The sequence below is a fragment of the Colias croceus genome, chromosome 20, assembly GCF_905220415.1.
Source record: "Colias croceus chromosome 20, ilColCroc2.1".
NCBI classification, from domain to species: Eukaryota; Metazoa; Arthropoda; class Insecta; order Lepidoptera; family Pieridae; genus Colias; species Colias croceus.
The window spans coordinates 9,258,890-9,278,955 of NC_059556.1; the positions used below are offsets into that span (position 1 = coordinate 9,258,890).

General features: G+C 32.2%; 1 protein-coding gene across 1 annotated transcript in view; it reads left to right on the forward strand.

Annotated features, from left to right (window-relative positions):
• The window catches only part of LOC123700849 (homeobox even-skipped homolog protein 2-like), a 51,228-nt gene that overhangs the window by 13,262 nt on the left and 17,900 nt on the right, over positions 1-20,066 (forward strand). The window contains exon 3 of the mRNA XM_045648196.1: positions 5,324-5,562. Coding sequence (XP_045504152.1) covers positions 5,324-5,562 — 239 coding nt within the window. The remainder of the gene's footprint in view (positions 1-5,323; positions 5,563-20,066) is intronic.

Genomic DNA, 20,066 nt, shown 5'->3' on the forward strand with positions numbered 1-20,066 from the left:
ATTAAGTTTGGATGAATCCCAGCTGCAAAGATATGTAGCTTCCGTGAAGAAAGGTCACTTTTTTATAAATAAATAAATAAATAAATAAATAAATCGTTTATTTGCAAGTAAACATGGTATACATAGGTGTTAAGAATAAGATACATTATTTCAGCATGTTTAGCCGTTATTCAACGGCATGCAAATACATTTTTCATGAGATATAGGTACATTTTCATATTATGTCTTCTTAATTTTATTTTATTAAAATCAATTCATTTGTTATTCATTCACATTATTATAATTAATATTTCACAATTCATTCATATTCATTACAAAAATTACATACATTATTAAATTAAGACGCAAGTAGACAATGTTAATTACGAGTTTAGGTATTCTTTAACACTATAAAAACATTTCTGTTGAAGCCATTTATGAAGTTCTTTAAAAAATAATTTAGTATCTAAGTTTTTTAATTTAGTTGGCACTTTATTATATATTATTATACTCATATAAAGACAGTTTTTATTATATTTTTTTAATCTAGGATTACCTTTTAAAATTAGTTTACTTGGATCTCTGCGACTACGGCTATTTAAATCACTTGCCTTTTTATAAAGATACATATGCTTAGTCACAAACACGCACATATCATAAATGTAAAGAGATGGCAATTTTTTTAAGCTTTTTTCAGATAAATATTAAATATGTTATCTTTTTTTCATTTGATGACTTTAGGGATCGAACTTTCTGGAATTTTGTGTTGTGGCTTGAGTAGTTTTTTCATTAAAAACAATTTGTTTAGCTTAAACTAAGTGGATGCTATTATAGTTATTGTTCGAGTTCAACAAAAGTAATATGGAGAGGTGTTATTTAAAAAAAAATACTGTAATATTACAGGTACTGTATTCTATCTATTTTGAAAGATAAGGATGAACTAATCATTTAATTGTATGATTACAAATTGTATTGTAAACTTTTTGAAAGAATAATAACTTGGCGTAAAGAAGTCCTTTCCATTTTTTCATAATTTTACTAAATAGCGTGAAAAACACCTCGCAGACTAAAACCACCTAAAAGCTACGTTGACGAAAGAAAAAGAAAATACTATCATACAGATATCATAACGCATTACGAAAACAATTAAACCGCATACAAAAACCGTACAGTACGTACGGTACGTACCTAAACACTCAGTACTCGTACAGAACAATGTGTAGAGTGTAGCGCGTCATATTCCGAGAAATGTAATTAATATCTAGTCCCGCGTGATTCTCGAATAAGCAGCATAAGCGTTTGTTGTAGACATATCACATAGGTGGAGCGATTAGCGATTTCGTGAGCGAATTTGTGTGTTGAGCGTTTTGCGGGCTTAATATAATATTATGAGCGAATATTGCGTTATTACGATCATTAAACCGTTATAAAGATCCATCTTTATAAATATTATAAGAACGAGGTGTTCGTTTTCACGGACAGGAGAAAAGTTTGTACATAATTTCCACCAAGTGAATCACTATTACAAAATATGTATATATAATATATCACTATTGCATGTTCAGAATAATTTATTCTATTCGAATATAATATATTCTATTTATTTTATTCTGTACTACAATATATTATGTCATTGTGAAGAAAAATTTTCATGATCATTTCATATTCAACGTCGGCAAAGCACTACCGTTATAAGTGTTTATGGGTATGACCACTGAAATGGAATGACTATGAATAAAAAGCATATTAAATCGCGTCGCTCATCACCATCAGCACACAGGTATCATCACACGGCACTTTCTCACGTAGCGCCTGTAGTCGCGATCATTACATTACCATTGTTGGCAATACGATCGGCTTTAATTATCTTTTATGTGCTGAATGCGTTTCTTTTGTAAGTACTTTATATGCTGTGGAATATGGAAAAAAGTCTGTCTGTTGTCTTTTTTTCTTTAGAACAGTGGCTTTGATCTTAAAGAAGAAAATCAATCACAGATAGTTGAACTATAAATTAAATTATTCCAGCTCTGAAATAAATTCCAGCTCTGATTAAACCATGTTTAAAAAAAAGTCAACATAATATTAATTTGAAAATCTCTAATGACTTGAAATGACGATAATATCGAAATGTACAGAACTACAGACACCACCACAGGCGATAGCTAGTTGAAAATAAACATCGAAGTATGAATGAACATTAGGACTATATCAGTACACGATATATCACGTTTAAAGGGGATGCATACTTGTCCACCGGCCAAATATTTTAATTGCCGGCAGAAAGGACGATCGGCAACACACAGCAACTTGTGGCGCGATTTATCGCCTGTTTATAGATGTTAATTACAGCTATTTTAAACGTTTGCGTATACACTTGCGCTTTGATCTGTTGAATTGTTTAATAATGGAGATCGTAGTTAGTCGATTCGAAGATTGTTTTAAGTATAAATATTAAATACCTACCTATATTATTTTCTTGTTGTAGTTCTTTTGTTGTGTTCAAAGTGATAGTACCTATTCAGCTAATTATTATTAAAATTAATTAAATTAAGAAAAAAAAAATAGAAATTATTTGGAAAATCCAAAAGTGCACGACTCATAAAATATAAAAAAAAATATATATATATGTATATAGATATACAGTCTTGTAGTTTTCGTTTTTTATTAATTGCAATTAAACGACACTGAATTAATTAATCATTCGCATTCAGTGACCTCTAGCTACAATCGTCGATTAGAATATTAAAAAAAAAAATTAACTCAAATGATGGATTTTTTCACAAGTTATAGTGTTTTCAGGTTTCACACATGACGGACAGGAAAATTTTTTGACCTATTTCGGTGTTTTTTTCCAATTCTATTGAAGTAAATCAATTTTTAAAAAGTATGGGATTAATCTCCATTAAATTATCTCGACAATAGTATGCAAAATATCTTCATTCCGTGAACTAACAAGGCTATAATAATAAGAATAGCTGCAAAAATGAGGCGAAAAAATTTTTTCGATCGTAAAGCACTCTCTGATGCTTCGCATCGTCGTGCAATTCATATCCAGTAAAGATCGGATATATTACTACATACTTACTAGCTTTCCACCCGCGGTTTCGCCCACTTTGTCTAAAACCATATCTACACTAATATTATAAAGAGGAAAACTTTGTTTGTTTGTTTGTAATGAATAGGCTCATAAACTACTGGACCGATTTTGATGAAATTTGGCACAGACAATCTTTAAACCCTGAGAAAGAACATAGGCTACTTTTTATTGCGAAATATGTACCACGGGCGAAGCCGGGGCGGACCGCTAGTAAATTATATGATACTATAACCTTCCTCGAGAATCACTCTATCTATTAAAAAAACCGTATCAAAATCTGTTGCGTAGTTTTAAAGATTTAAGCATACATATGCATATATATAGGGACAGAGAAAGCGACTTTAGTTTTATACTAAGTATGTAGTGTAGTACCATGGACCCAATAAATATCTTATATTCGTCCATGGTAGTACCTAGTGATTATATTATCCACAGCAATATAAGCTAATTAATTGTCAATTCGTATCAACTTTATATCAAATAGTTATCTATTAGTATCATTACATAAATTATTATGGATTGCTTATTCTTGGAATCTTCATTGTAAATAGGATTGTTTTTATTATTCCCAGAATCGGGTAATACTGATATCTAATCTCCAAACTGTATTAACAGCTATATTAAATGTTTTGTCATCGTCAAAAATAAATAGATAGCTTAACTTTTTAGTATTTTCTTAAGTTTGATTTTACGCGAGTATTATACACTAGCGGTCCGCCCCGGCTTCGCCCGTGGCACATATTCACGTTTTCTCTACATAAGAACCATCCTCGAACTTCAAGGAATATTATAAAAAAAGAATTAACGTAATCGGTTAAGCCGTTCTCACGTTATGCGCTTACCAACACATTTTGGGATTCATTTTTATATTATAGATTTTAGAAATTAAAGATTTTAACCGCGATTCATTCACTTAACTTTTTGCTTATTATTTGAGGTTTCGATTCCCATAATCCTTACTTTGTACAAAAATGGCCATTCATGAGCTCGTCACAAAGATAACTTAACACTTTTCAGTTAACTTTTTTTTGTTTCCGAGTAACCAAGTATCAAACATGCAGACACATTTAGCAGGAAGCTTTCAGCTGATTTATTATACAGCCAGAACCATTAGGACAGTCATAACAGCTTTTTGTCGAATATATCACGCACTTAATGAGCGGTGTAGCCAATAATCGTCTATACTGAGATTAAATTAGTTTCTTATATTAGAATACATTAAGATTTAGCACGAGGAATAATTAGGTTCGAAGTTATTACCGTAAATGTTAGGTAGGTACAAATTCGTTATGATCTTAAATTAATAATAATAATCAATGAGTTTGAATTAATTTGTGTAGTTGAGTAGTGGATTGGTAAATAAAATCAAATATTTACATGTAAAGTTGTATGTATAGGAAGTTGATTTTCCCTCCAATACGCTGACTAGCGAAGCAAATTTGGAAACATTTTTCTTATTTACAATTTACACACATTACATTTTTTTCTTTTTAGCTATAACAAAACAATAGAACTGATGGTAGCTGATTGTTTTATATTATCTGTGGTAGCTGGTCATTGCCGTTCATGAGCATTCGATTAATTTATTTATTTTATGTCTACACTAGCTGTGCTCCGCGGTTTCACCCACATTGCTCCGATCCTGTTGGTCTTAGCGTGATGATATAATATAACCTATAGCCTTCCTCGATAAATGGTAAATCGAACACCGAAAGAATTTTTCAAATCGGACCCGTGGTTCCAAAGACTCGCGCGTACAAATAAACAAACTCTTCAGCTTTATAATATAAGTATAGATTATTTTATAGATCATCAATAAAGTGTTTCCCACGATTACTGAGTTATGACTAATGTAGGTGAATTCTTCATTCTTGATACCTTATGATATATTACTGCAATTTCCGTTAGAATCTCTGTTTTTATAGAAGTTATTGGCTTATAAATTATTTATTATTATAACCGATGTAAAAATTGTTTTCGGCAAGTAAAATAATGTAAGTGCTTTGGAGCTTTTTGATAAATATTTTTTTTAGTTTTAAAAAATTAAATTTTGTAGAATATGTACAAAATTTAAAGATTATTATAGACAAATCCATTTTGTAGATGAGGTACTACTAAGTTAAATTAAAGTTTCTTAATTTCTGAATTATCTGCAAATAAACGTCCTATTTTTCGCAAAAAACGACTTTTCTCATTCCCAACCACGTCAAATTAAAACAACTTAAGTACAATCAACCCTTTTTACAGACGCAAAGCTGATAAAACGGAAGAAGTCAACAGACGACGTCAGATCGCCTCTTGGTGGAGAAGGTTCCATGACCAGTGAGGAGGGGGAGGACACCAGTGCTGGCAGGCGGAAGAAGGCCAGGACCACCTTCACCGGGAGGCAGATCTTCGAACTGGAGAAGTTGTTCGAAGTCAAGAAGTATCTGTCGTCAGGGGAAAGGGCTGATATGGCAAAGCTGCTTAATGTTACGGAAACACAGGTGAGGATTTTTTAAAATTAATGGCAGAAGATAATAAGTACACTATTGACTGCAAAATTAAATCAACAAAAATGTCAAACAAAACCTACAACGCAAACAAAATATCACATTGATGACAAAAAACGTTTGTCCTGAAATTTCTTTCCGCGCTTAAACATCTACAAATCTCTCACTCAAGCTCGTGCACAATTAATAGATGAATTATAAATAAGTGATAACGAGCCGCGTATCCATCAGCAGGAGAGCGAACAAACGCCCACTAATTACTTAATGGTTCGTCACCTCGCTGCCGTTCTTAGAAATCTAACCAAATTAAAAGCTTCTTTAGTCGCAAGCTGTACGCGGGTGCGATTTATTCAGTCAAATTAAACAGAGCTAATGATTTATAATCGATTTTGAAAATAAACAGCTAAAAGCAAGCAATATAGCTTCCTGAATGACCTAATTTATGTGCGTAGATGTTTCTTAATTGACAAACATTGTGTCGCAAAACACAAATTCAAAGGCAAAATACGAAAGATAGTCTATAAATTACCAACTACACATACTACTACGCTTAAAGAACGAACTTTGATATTTTCAGAAGAATTTTTCCCTTACAATCCTGCTCCATATCCAACGCTACCTTCTTCTACAATCTACACCATACATTTATCCTTGAAATCTTCATACTGCTTCGTTCCCCGCTGTCTCTCATACCTTAAGCTGGTCTCCAGAGATAATTATACTATCACCAAGGTGGCGTCCCCCGCGACGGGGCCCATCTGGCACTAATTACAGAACAGTCACGGGACAATATGGTTAAACGCTTTGGACATTCTTAGCGGATTGTGTTACGGTTGATCGGTACTAGAATGTGTTGTTGGATATACAATGAGTACGTGCAATTTTTTTAACAAATGATTATAAAATGGGATCATTTGGAAGTTTTTCGTGAAATATTGATAGATTCATTTGTATTTGTAGCAATGTTAAGGTACCTATTCTTGTCTTCAATTTAAATTACCTCGAATATGATTTTACTAGATTTCCGCCCGCGGCTTCGCCCGCGTTTGCAAAGGAAAACCCGCATAGTTCCCGTTCCCTTGGGATTTCCGGGATAAAAACTATCCTATGTGTTAATCCAAGTTACATATGTGTGCTAAGTTTCATTGTAATCGGTTCAGTAGTTTTTACGTGAAAGAGTAACAAACATCCATACATCCATACAAACTTTCGCTTATTAGATTTAGTGGCAAATGGTAAATTTATGTTATGACGATTCAAAAGGGCTTCTAGATGAAGTCTTACCGAATAAATAAATGTTTTAATTTGAAAATGAATCGATTGTAAATTCAGACACCTATATTTTTTCTACAGTCTTTGTTAATTTCTCGATTGAATATTCTCCAAGTGGTATAGAAACAGTGTCGAATATTATTTTATCCAGACAATGCACACAATTTACGTTATAAAACGTTGCAAGTGTGATATAATGCTAAAATAAGTCCCCTTCGCAACAAGGGATGCGTGTTTGCTCTCAATTTGGGAGTCAATTATGACTTAACGATGTCACAAATTCAGGGATGGGGTGCCTCCAGGAAATGATTGTGTGCAAAAAATTATATATTGTTCTATGCTTTTTGTATTGTTAACTATGTGGAAGTTGAGATGTGTAATGGTTGCGAATAGCTGGTCTGATTGTTAAACGAAAACTTACCTAGTTAACTACTGTGATTCCGTTTAATATGTTACTAATAGCTACTAACATATATACAACTCTGTTCTTACTTCTTGCCCAATGCACAGATTTTTAACTAAGTAAGTATCATTTATTTTATCACAAAAAGTTTTTAAATTTTTTTATTACGCAGGTATAATGTATTAGTGATTTCAATATACATAATTGAAATAAATATTCATTGAAATATTTAGCATTCCGTTTATTGATACATATATTATTTAATTGGGTCACTTTTATGATAAACTAAACAGTTAATGTGAATAAAGAATAGACATAACTTAAGGCGAATTCATCATTATTGCTTAATGGCTAAAGGCCCATTAATTTATGGCTGGTTAAGTTTTTGTTGACCCCCCACTGTGAGTCCCAGCTTCTCGTTGATCAAAAAATTGTTTCTTTAACCATATGACAAAGTTATATATTTTGTTGATAGTTTATTTCACTCGGTTCACTAGTGTTTTAGAATTCATTTATAAATCTATATACTTTAGCTTGTTTAGGTGTAACTATGATATAAACAAACAAAAAGCGAAATCAATTAATTACTTAAAAAATAAGATCAGCTTTTAAAATAAATTATACTTAGTCCAAATTATTCTCAAATTGTACAAGTGTGTTATTATTCATTTGTGACATTTAAATATCACACGAACAAAACGCGAACAAAATTTGTGACAAGCAATTTTATATCATATTACAATAATATAAATCATAAAACAGCTTAAAATAATTCGATATGTGTTCCATCAAATATAAATAGATACTGCTTATTTTCACTTATTACATGTCATGCGAAATTCGACTTACAACATAGGTAATAAGTTTCAATTTCGAAAAGCGTTATATTAATATGACTGAGCTTTCAGGGTTGCCAGGCAACGGATCAACGGCTTCAACGCCTTGAAGGTTTTAATTTAGATCAAACAATTTTGGTCTTTATGAACACTGTGTTAAGTTTATTTTATTACAACCAGAAAATTGAGGCTATATTTTGATAGATATGTATAATTATTTTAGTATCAATTTTCATAAGCAGTATGGAAATTAAAACATTACATTATCATGTCTATTTTTGAATTGACTTAAATATAATTTTTATTTGCGTTATACTATTGAAATTTTGCTATTTAGAAAATGAAGGTTAATTGTAAAGGTGTTTATTTAATTATTTTAATTCTCGTGTACGCCTACACTATGACATTTATAGTAAACTGTCAGTTTCAAGTCATTTAAGCTGTTTCGGAGCTTCGTTGAAATAGACAGACAGTTATTTCTGTTAAATGCAAACAAACTTAAAGTTATAAAATTCCTCTTCTCCATAATAAAAAAAATAATTATTAAAAATTTACTGAATTTTTATAAACAGAAGTTTAAGATTTATTCTCCATTAAGGAAGTTCAAAATGAATTCGGTTACATACAAATGTATCTACAATGATTACAATGATTACAAACATACAGATGAAGCTAATAAAAGCTTGTTAAAAAGCTCTAAACCATTCTAACCATCAATGAATGAAATATTTCTACCACGTTAGAATACGCAAACAAAACCGGGTTGCACCACTAGTCTATAAAATCCGAATAATAAATACCTGAGCTAATGTGCGGTGGCACACTTAATGGGCTCTTAAACATAGATCCATCTCGAATAAATCAATCAGTCGGGTGGCTCATCAAATCTGACTCCGATTACAATCAATGAGGTATTTAAATTAATATTAGACGCTTTGGAAACTTTAATTGGGGCCCCGCGATGTAACATTAGATGGGGCCCTAGTTTTGTAAATGATTGGGGCATCAATAATGTGACATCTGTGAAATGTTATCTTCCATCATATAACATGCGTCATTATTTACACCTAAAACAAGTTATTATTGAATTGAACCGGTTCAGTTTTATCATCTTAAAAATTGTAATGTTATTACCTTTTAATTGAATGATATGATTTTATCTTTTTATCTATAGATTTTAATCGTATTTAAATGTGATTATACGATACGCGCGCTAGCCGCTAATACTCAACTTCAACAAATCTTTATAAAACTACTCTTTGCAATAAAACTTGGATATTATTTATATATATTACGGCTACACATTAACATTTTAGTAGGTAATTGTAACAAAGAGGCTAGTCATACCGGGGCGGGGCCCCAAAGCCCCTGAGCTCCAAGTACGTCCCTGTTTTACTATTAAATTTTGATGGATGGACGGCGGCTCGGGCGGCGACAGCGGCGCATCAAACACTCCGACTCATTAGCAAAGAAAACAGTGTTTTTTATTGTATTTATTTAAATGCAGCCATTTTATTGTGTCTAGCATATTTGAGCGCTGATATTTAACGTTAAAGTTGAGAGGAATGTTTAATTGAATTTAAATGTGAGGTTTTATGGAGCGTAGTATGTTATGAATATTTTATGCGATGATAATAATAAGCGGTAAATAAGTTTAATGAAATGACTGTTATTTAAATACATGCTTCACTGGACTACGTTACCTAGGCGTAGGTATCATTAATTTGTAATAACTTTTTATAATTCATTCACAATCACATGATTTTTATTAACATGTCTAAAATCAATTATTTTTAAGATGCATCATGCACCATCATTTCCACTTCATCAATTAAATAAAACGCATCTAAAACGATTCAATTATTCTCACTCTTCAATCAAAAACAAACAATAAACCGGAAAAATTTACCGAAAATAAGCTGTAATATTCGGCCATTAGCTAAACATAATTAATTTAAATCAGGGTGCGGAGGTGCGGTGTGGCCCGAGGGAGGGAGGAGACAAAAAACAACGTTTTAATTTTAGGAAGCCGGCTTTGGTATTTCGTTTTGATTTACTTTGTAAAATGTGGGATAGAGACCGTTTAAAAGATGGCTTAACTGTTTTTATTTTTTTGTAGATGGATTTGGATAGTGAATAGTTGTTTTTGATTTTTTGTAAGGACATAGGATTTGTTTTGGAATGATATTTTTTATTTATTCTGTAATCAAATATTATAAAAATAACCGCTCGTTTGAGAAGAATATTTGTAAGCTTGTGAAAACCATGTTACAATGTACCTACTATTAAACGTAATAACAGGTCATTTTTTTTACACCAATTTTAGTTTATAATTCTTATACATATCTATCTTATATGTAAATTATAAGTAAAATTAATGTTCTAAAAATTATGAATATTAGCTACATTATAATAAGCTTTTATATGTAATAAACAACAATCGATAATCATATTTCTTATACAAACCAATAAAAGATTATGACAGTCCCATCCGTCCATCATAATCCAAAAGCTTGGTCACCGCATCCCCACGCGGTGCGCGGATAAAATTAAGTTCTTACCTCCCAATGTTGTTTGACGGATTAAGAAATATACCTTTTTATGGCCGCCGCGTATATCTTTATATTTAATCCTCAGAAATAATGATGACAATTTTAATAGCTCTTATTAACGACTGCGATGGATTATAAAACGGATGAATGGTATTTGTAAAGACAACTTCCTTTGAAGTCGGCTATTTATTTAACTGTAATAATTCCGTGGGTGACTACCTTTTTATGATGTCGGGATAATCACTTTATTTACACAATGATCAGAGGGAATTTGAATGTTTTTGATTTTGTTAGTTATGCGTTTAGTTTGGTTAGTTGAGAGGTATTTATAGGTGAAATTTCTAGTTATATTTATTGTTTGAAAGTTTGTGAACATTGCCTTTTGATGTTTGTGCGTTGTACTTAAAGAGTTATTTATATGATGGAAATAATTTTAATATTTATGAAGTCTCATCATCATCAGCCCATATACGTTCCCACTGCTGGGACACGGGCCTCCTATGTATATCCTCCTCCTCCTATCCGCCATAATCCACCACGCTGGCCAAGTGCGTGTTGGCGGATGACACATGTCGTCGAATTTTTTAATTCTTCGATATGTCGGTTTCCTCACGATGTTTTCCTTCACCGTTCTAGCAGAAGCACAGATAGCACAGTTCCACAAAATACTTATTTACTTACATATTTTATAAATTTAAAATTTTTACCAATTTGTAAGCCTGGATTTTTACAAATGAACAAAAATAAGCATACCTAATCCAACCATTCGCATCGCACAACACGCACAAATGTCGAGCAATACAAATACGAACACCATATTGTATTTTATTATAAATTTTCTGAAATAAAACAATACATTTCCCTCCAGCTAACAAAATTATCAATTAATTAAGGCGCATATCGATCGAGTGAGACATAAAATTAAAAGCGTCCGATGTCGTAACTCAAACATTTCATTTTTCGAATTAACCTTTGCGTTTGTTGATGGTTCGATAATTGTGGTACTCACTGTGCGAGAGATATCCCCGTGATATACTGTTAAATTAATAAAGATAAAACTGTTAGTAGGTTTGCAATGATAGGTAGCTTAGGGAAAAAAGAAGGAATAAACTCGCCATTGCACATTTAAAACATATTACATATTAAAATAAGTACCCAGAAAATTTGAAGTAATAGATTTAAAGTACTTTATATAATAACTAATGCGCGTGGTGAATGATTACATTGTCTAACTTTTATGTGCAAATATTGATATTGTTAACAACTTTCTGTCCTACACGAAACATCAAGCATTATTACATACATATTCGCACAGTGCGTATACGGGTTCTTAATTCCCAATCCCTCAGCACAAGGGGGACAAATCACACAAATAAACAATCAAATAAAATCACTAAAGCACTCATCGACCACTTAAAAGACGACCAACATAATTGCTAACACTTCAATCGAACATTAACCTTTAAATCAAAGTGCTACAGTTCAATTTCGCTCGCCACATATTTTAATAATCGCACTTTTAAATTTGTCAGCACTTTAAACGCTAGTGTTGTGAGAGTGTCGATGTTTATTTTACGATCTTTCGAGTCGAGTTTGAACTCGATTTGAGATTGATATATCCGCAGCGAACTGTAAACAGACATAATGGTTCATAAATGATATTAGTTCGGTGTGTTTATGAGACGTGATTTACTTCGAGTGTTCCTTGGGCAGAGATAAATTAGTTATGCTAATGTTATTGTAGTTGCTTTAAAAGGTTATGATATTAATGAATGGATGGAATAATTAACGGAATGTTGATATTATTTATTTGTTAATTTTTTTTTATAAAGTGAGTCTCATTGTTTTTTTGATTCGTGCATGTGGGAAAATGGAAATAGATATACTTATACCTACAAGAGGTACTTCAGAATTATGATTACAATGTACCTTATTAGAAAACGTATGTTCGTCCGAAATAAACAATACCTTGGTCGGATTAACTTTATTTAAATATTTTATATGTTGTACAGGATATACAATGTAAATAATATTACGTATGTCACGTAAAAGGAAGTACAGTTATGTCCTGCAGAATAACAATGTGATTTTAACTCTAAACAAAATTACTATAAAATTAAATCTATTAACTTCGCAACATCGATATCGCAACCAAACCTCGCCGCCTCCGTTCCCTAATTTTGTAAATATACACTTCTCACAATGAAACAGAAATACCATTATCTCAACGAGTGACAGAGACAGCATGCAAACACGATAATGTCCGCTTTTATGAACGACAGAATGGGTTTAATTGGCCCTTTATAAACGGTATACTTATTTTGGACTGTTTAAGTTATCTAGAACATTATAAATGCAAAGGTTTGTGAGAATAGATGAATGTGGACTTCATATCGATATTGGACTAATCGAGTTCAGACAAACATTTACTTGAACAACTATTTTTGTGGGCGCTGGCAGGAAAGAGGCATAAAAGTGATTAGATTCGATATAAACAGGTAATAGATCTAATAAAATGTAAATGTCTCGTGTCACGGTGTTTGAAATTAAACTATTCCGAAACGGCTTGATCGATTTTAATGAAAGTGTGCATCTCGGATAGGCTACACAGCTAGTATCAATATGTAATGTGCTTTTGTAAAAACCTTACAAGAACACCCATGACCACTTATGTAAAAATTTAGTAGAAGCTCCTTTATTAATCCATCGCATTTATTAATTAGTGCATACAAATGTCACAATCATGTCAAACTTTTACATCTAGAACATTGCTTAGTTTCCTCTTAAGTTTTCTTTCAGATATTTCAGCAGCAATCAATGATGAATAACTAGAAAATATATTTTATACTAGGCACTAGCTTTTAAATCTCAACTTTTTGTTCGAGTTTGTGGTATTAGCGACCACTTTATTAATCCACAATACAATTCCGAGTATTTACACGACGCAGTTGAAAACCATTCCGTTCTGTTTCACAGAGCTCTCTCACTAAATCAAAGCATTCAGTGGTTCTAAGTCTAGCGATTAGTAACCTCTGCATGAGGTGAAGTGACTGGATGTGACTGTGTTAGTGTCGTTGTAAAGTGGTGACATTAACTAAGTTATTTATTCTTTCTATGTTTAAATAATGTATAAATGAAACATGGTAATTAAATCTATATGAAGATTAAAATAGTAGCTGCATTGATAAAATATAATCTCGTGAGTCGTGATTAATATTGGCCTGATAAAAGATAGAAAAAATATTTCTCCGGAATCATCATTATTGGGAAAGAAACTATTTAGAAAAGCTAGCGAAAATCCAGTAATAAAATCATTTTCCATAAAATATTCGTTTTGTAAAGGATCTCCTTGCTGTCATAATATAGGTAATGTCTTACCTGTCAGTGCTATTAATTAAATAGTAAATACAGCAAAACATCATCCATCACAACATACAAAAAATTATTATCGATGATTAAGCCACATCTAGCTTTCTTTAAATCGACGGCTACATCACTACACATTCAGTCCATTTCGCGCCAATTATGCCTCCTGTCACAAACACTCGACACCAAACGCAACAGAAAATAAACCTTAAGACGAAGCACTTAAGCACACTTTCCAACTAATCCAATTGATTGGAAATAGAAATGATACAAACCATACAGATATTGTTTAAAGGAAAATAGACTATTGAGTAAGGTATTAAGATTGTCTTTTGATTGACGGAAAGATCAAAGAGCAAAATGTACTTTACAATAATAATGCGATAGAAAATTGCTGTTAAGGGGAAGTTGTTCCTTAGTGTTCATACAGGTGTTGTTTGATATCATATTTTATTCATGAAATATATTTAACCCGCTAATTTGCGTGGATTTTGATAAACATTTGAGATAATTTACACCTATCATTCCATTTGCAATTATGGTCCATTTAGAAATTAATCGAATTGATAATGTGAAACTATTTATTCTGTCCATTTCTATTGCTATTTAAATAAGTTAAAATTATACATTTCCCAGTACTGCTACTTTGTCGGTTTCTACATTTTTTTATTTATTCGTTTGATCAAATTAAAATTGTTTTTCTATCCCTTTTGTATATTGCATATAACTCATTGTTCTATTTAATTTTCTAAGAAATCACATATACATATGATATACCACATCAATCACATCATAGACGATTACCAAACAAACGTTATTTTAACAATAGCTAACACTTACCCTTAACAACACAACTATTTACCCCGGCGTCGTTTGTCACGGCATCATTTAAGTTAACTGCTCGTAACAGAGATGTTAACTTCACAGCATTGCTGGCATTCAACCGTTAATTACTATTTGTGTCTTTTTCCGTATCTCGTGCTTACATAGTTTTAATTTAAATGAAATAAAACGAATTTCCGAGGACACACAGCTGATTGAATCTGTGTGAAATAAAAAGGCATCTGTAGGAAAGAAGTGTTGATAGGAATAAAATGATACGGCGTGTATCTAGTTATAATTATAATTTATCAGATAAAATCAGTCAATAAGGATTTTGACCGACACCTTTGGACTTTAGTTAATAACTTTATTGACTAACTAGCGGTCCGCCGCGGCTTCGCCCGTGGTACATGTTTACGTTTTCTCTCCATAACAACCATCCTCGTACTTCAAGGAATATTATAAAAAAACAAGTGATAACTGCGTTAAAAACAACCGACTTCAAACTTGCACTTGCAAAATTTACAAATACCTACAGACAAAAATGCTCATAAAATAAAAACTACTGGGCCTATCCGAATAAAATTTTTATGGGACCAATTCGACACCATCCCGCATCGAACAAAAAAAGAATCACGTAAATCGGTTCAGAAACCTCGGAGTAATCGGTGTACATACATAAAAAAAAAAAATATACCGGCCGAATTGATAACCTCCTCCTTTTTTTTGAAGTCGGTTAATAATTAACGAAATCGGTTCAGCCGTTCTCGAGTTATGCGCTTACCAACACATTTTGCGATTCATTTTTATATTATAAGATTTTACCAGTCAATAAGGTTTTTGACTGGCTAAGGGTTTTGCTTTTGACTGTAACATATATAACGACTTACTTATTAGGATTGTAATTGTCTGGATTATAGGATTATTGTTCACCGGGTACAAAAATCCTTGTTGACATGTCAGAGTTGCATATTCAACGACATCTTTTACCAATTGTGAGAACCAAATCAATTATCACTATGTTATACCTACTGTTAATTATAAATTGATGTCTACACTAACTACCATCGTTCTAAATGTACACGATTATTAAAAAAATACATATTATGTAGTGCTCCTCAAAACCTCCTTTTTAAGTCAATTAAAAACTCAAAAAGCACGTAAAACCGGTGCGCTATACTAGTATGCAATATATTAATTATCACAAGTAATATGATCTCAGAAGATACATCGCTATAATTCCCGCCGCTACGGATTAGCTGAGATTCCCCTCCGCGTCTTGCGGATCGTGATGTATTATTTAATTGTAGGGCTGCCAAAACGGACTTTTAATAAATAAGTATTCAAGAAAAGAGAAATATTCGTATAGATATAAGGTAGGTAGTAAAAAAAGAGCTAATGAATTCAGTGTTCTTTTGATCACAACAAAAAATACGTTACCTGGATCCTTGTATCAAAGATCACTAATCAGCGTCAACTTGATTCATGAATTTGAAAAACTAAACGTAAGTTTTCAGTGAAATAATATTTAAATGCCATGTTAAAAACTTATAGAATTCAGATTACATGTGTTACGAAATCGATTGTGTAGCATATAAACCTATTATACGAATCGAGGTATGTATATAAAAATCTATAGGTGTTCATTACAGCAAAAACTTACCCAAACATTTCTAAATTTTGATATCTATACTCTATAGTGCGTTTTGGAAGTATCGCTGGAACAATTTTATCATAATGTATAAGTATTTTAATATAGAGTAGAAACGTACAAAAATAAAAATACCTAATAATTATGTAAGTACATAATGTTATGTCGATCGATCTTAACTGAAATCTATGTCAAAAGTTGATTCTTTCTTTAATAAGATCATCTTGAAAATAAATAATAAGTGTGTAAAAAAGTAAGCGAGTGGCAACCCTAGGGGTTAATCACCCTCTGGAGCCCTCTGTTCCCTCTACAATAACGACGAGCCTCGCTACCTCGCGCTTAAACGATGCTTCTAAACGTGTATGATCGTTATGAATTTGTTTCATTTGCACAAATGTTTTTTTACAATTGTTGGCAACCCTATAATTAAACGAATAATCAAATATTTAGGGCGTTTGATACAAAATAGTGATGTAACGAAGTAATTACATATTTTTTTTATAAAAATTAATCTCAATGATATTTTTTGGTAGCCTACTCTGTCTATTATTCGCAAACGATCAAAAACTATGTGTTTGAGCTATACATATATTTCTGACTATTTTCTAAAAGGATTGCTAAACAATAAAACAACATTAAATTTTACATGTAGGTACCTAACAAGTAACAATAATATTTGTTCACCTTACACCTTATTATCAAGATTAAATCTTTCCGCCAAATCCAAACTTTTAAAACCATCAACCACTTGTAAAACGTAATTAATCAAAACACGACAAAATTAAATCCATCCCAAAAGTTCTTTAAACCTGACGACCTATTTCAAAAATCCATACAACATTTTACTACGTGTTTCGCGGAACGTCACATTTATCCCGACGACAACGTGACTGTGGCGACACGACTGAAAAATGACTTTACAGGAATTTGTGATAATATAGCGATCAGATTAAACGATACTAATGATCATCGTCCAGTTATAGAACATGGATATATTTTTAACTGCTCAGTATGTTTATTGTGTACTCGTACATAGTAATAATATCTATGGTGCATTTGCATAACTTAGCGCCAAAGTTTACCTTCAAAAGTTCTCGCAAATTTTCACTAAGCTCATAATTTCATAATGAGATTTTGATAAATTGAAACAGAGGAGAGAACAGAACAATATGTAGTGCTAGAAATAAAATCCGAAGAAAAAATCGTAGTCGAGTTTTTAATTCAATACAAAAGATATAAAAAGTAAGTTTTCCAAGAATTAGCATAGCTATCTGTAGACACACAGCTTTCTGTCTGTTTCTCATGTCTTCACCTGATTCTACGTATAACATTATAAAACAACACATATAGGGATTTCATCGGCTCGAAGTGATAATGTTTTGATGGACGACACGCTACTGCAGCTCGCTTTTTAGCTTACTTTGATGTTTCTTAGAATTTCGTTAATATACGCGTCTGTTTTAAATTATAAGCGCGGATAAAATATAAATTATTGAGAGAAACACGAACATTGAAATATTATTATCTTCAAGATGACATACAGACAACTTTGGTTATTATTTTGAGACATGTGATGCGAACATCGTTTGAAAGATACTTTATGGATTGAATAACAGGAATGTTACGTTTTTAACAACTGCGTAGTTTTCAATATATTAATAAAATATAATACCATTCGAATTTCAATTTCAATGAGTAGAATGAGGATGTTTATTTCAATTATTTTTTAGGTACTTACAAGTCATTCAGTTTTTTTCTTAACTGGAGATAAATGGAGTGTACATAAGCCTTCCTTATTATTTTCTGGAACTTAACAACGATCATGATCAATGCAAACATTATTAATTTAGGTCGATTAAGGTGAGTCGGGGTAAGACCGGACGGATTTTAGACGAATTGAAATAATCTAGCAAAAGCCCGATTTTCTCAGCACTAGTTCAAGATTTACTACTTAAAACTGATATAAATGACAATTCATTTAGCATCGCTTTGCTCTACAATAAGTTTATTCTTATAAACTCAACAGTTTCTGATTTTAAGGCGTTTAAAAACAACACTTACTTTTTTTATGACTATGGTAAAAAAGTACTCTTCAGGGTAAGTTCGGACATGCCTTTAAATGCACTTCTATTGAATATAGCATAAGGTCGATAAAAAAAAATATCCGATCTTTTACGCTCTAAAATGATTTTTTGATGATTTTTTTTGAAATCCACTTTACAGGCGCGCGGCTCGTCGGAGCCACGCCCAGAACCTGAAGGTCTATGCAAAACAAAATGAAGTCGTACAGAATTTTGCCCCCGTAAATAAATATGCTCATATTCGCCAAATTTTTGATGTTTACGTTCTTACCCCATGTCCGGACTTACCCGTACTCACTATATCACAATTTAATACTAATTGTAATTACTGAGATTTATAAAGCTTAGTTGAGATATTTTCAAATATACCTAACTACCCTCATAAAATCAAATACATTAATTACAAAGCTTCTCAGTAGCAATTTGAGCAGGCTCAAACAATTGTTTCTTTTAAAGCAAGCACGTTCGAGCCCAAACGTAATTGATCTATTCACTCGATGGAACGATAACGCACGTCCTGCCCGCTCGGTGGAGTGTCGTCAAATGATGACGCGCCATTTTAATTGTATATTATGCTTCGTAGGGCTGGCACGTACGAGTTTTTTATTAAGTACTAGCTTTCAGCCCGTGGCTTCGCTCGCTTTGTCTAAAACCTAATAAATTATATACTAAAATCTTCCTCTTGAATCACATTATCTATTTTAAAAAAAACCGCATCAAAATCCGCTGCATAGTTTGGAAGATTTAAGCATACAAAGGGACATAGGGACAGAGAAAGCGACTTTGTTTTATATTATGCAGTGATATAATTTTAATACTTGTTAGATTAATGCTTCTGAAATTTAAGATTTTTCAGCCAGTTAGCAAAAGATAGGAAAGTGCTGTTGATAAGTTTTATTTGTGATTGATAAGTGTTTGAAAATATAACCAGTTTTATATCTGTCTTCACTTGGAATGAAACTATTAACACAAACAATATACAGATACAACCAGTAGGGAAATTTCATACAAACATTCGAAATGGCTCACGCACACAAGCAAGCTTGTTTACGAGAACCGTAGGGGTATTCTTATAACTGTCAATTGTCATAGAAGTTTCCCTACTGGTTGTATCTGTATATTGTGCTATTAATTAGATAGATCTTATGTGAAATAGAATCGAGTTAGCGTTGCCATGAGACTAATTAACGATGGTATTATGTTTCGGATCTTAGCTTTACGGCTTGCTAAGGGGATATATTGAGTATTTGTAAGGGTGAAATGATAGGGAAGTTATACAATTTTGCGCTATTCTCAGAATGTATATGTATAACTACCCTTATAGTTAAGATTATTGGAACAATATTATAAGCTATGACTTTCATTAGAACATCATAGCATCAACAATTTTGTTCAAGGTTTTAAACGAGAGAAAGAGTCGTAAGACTATCTGATTCTGTGTTAGAAGTTAGCTTTGACCAACAACTCTAAGGCTGGTTGCAGAGCTTGACCGACCGTCAGTGCGTACCGTCGGTC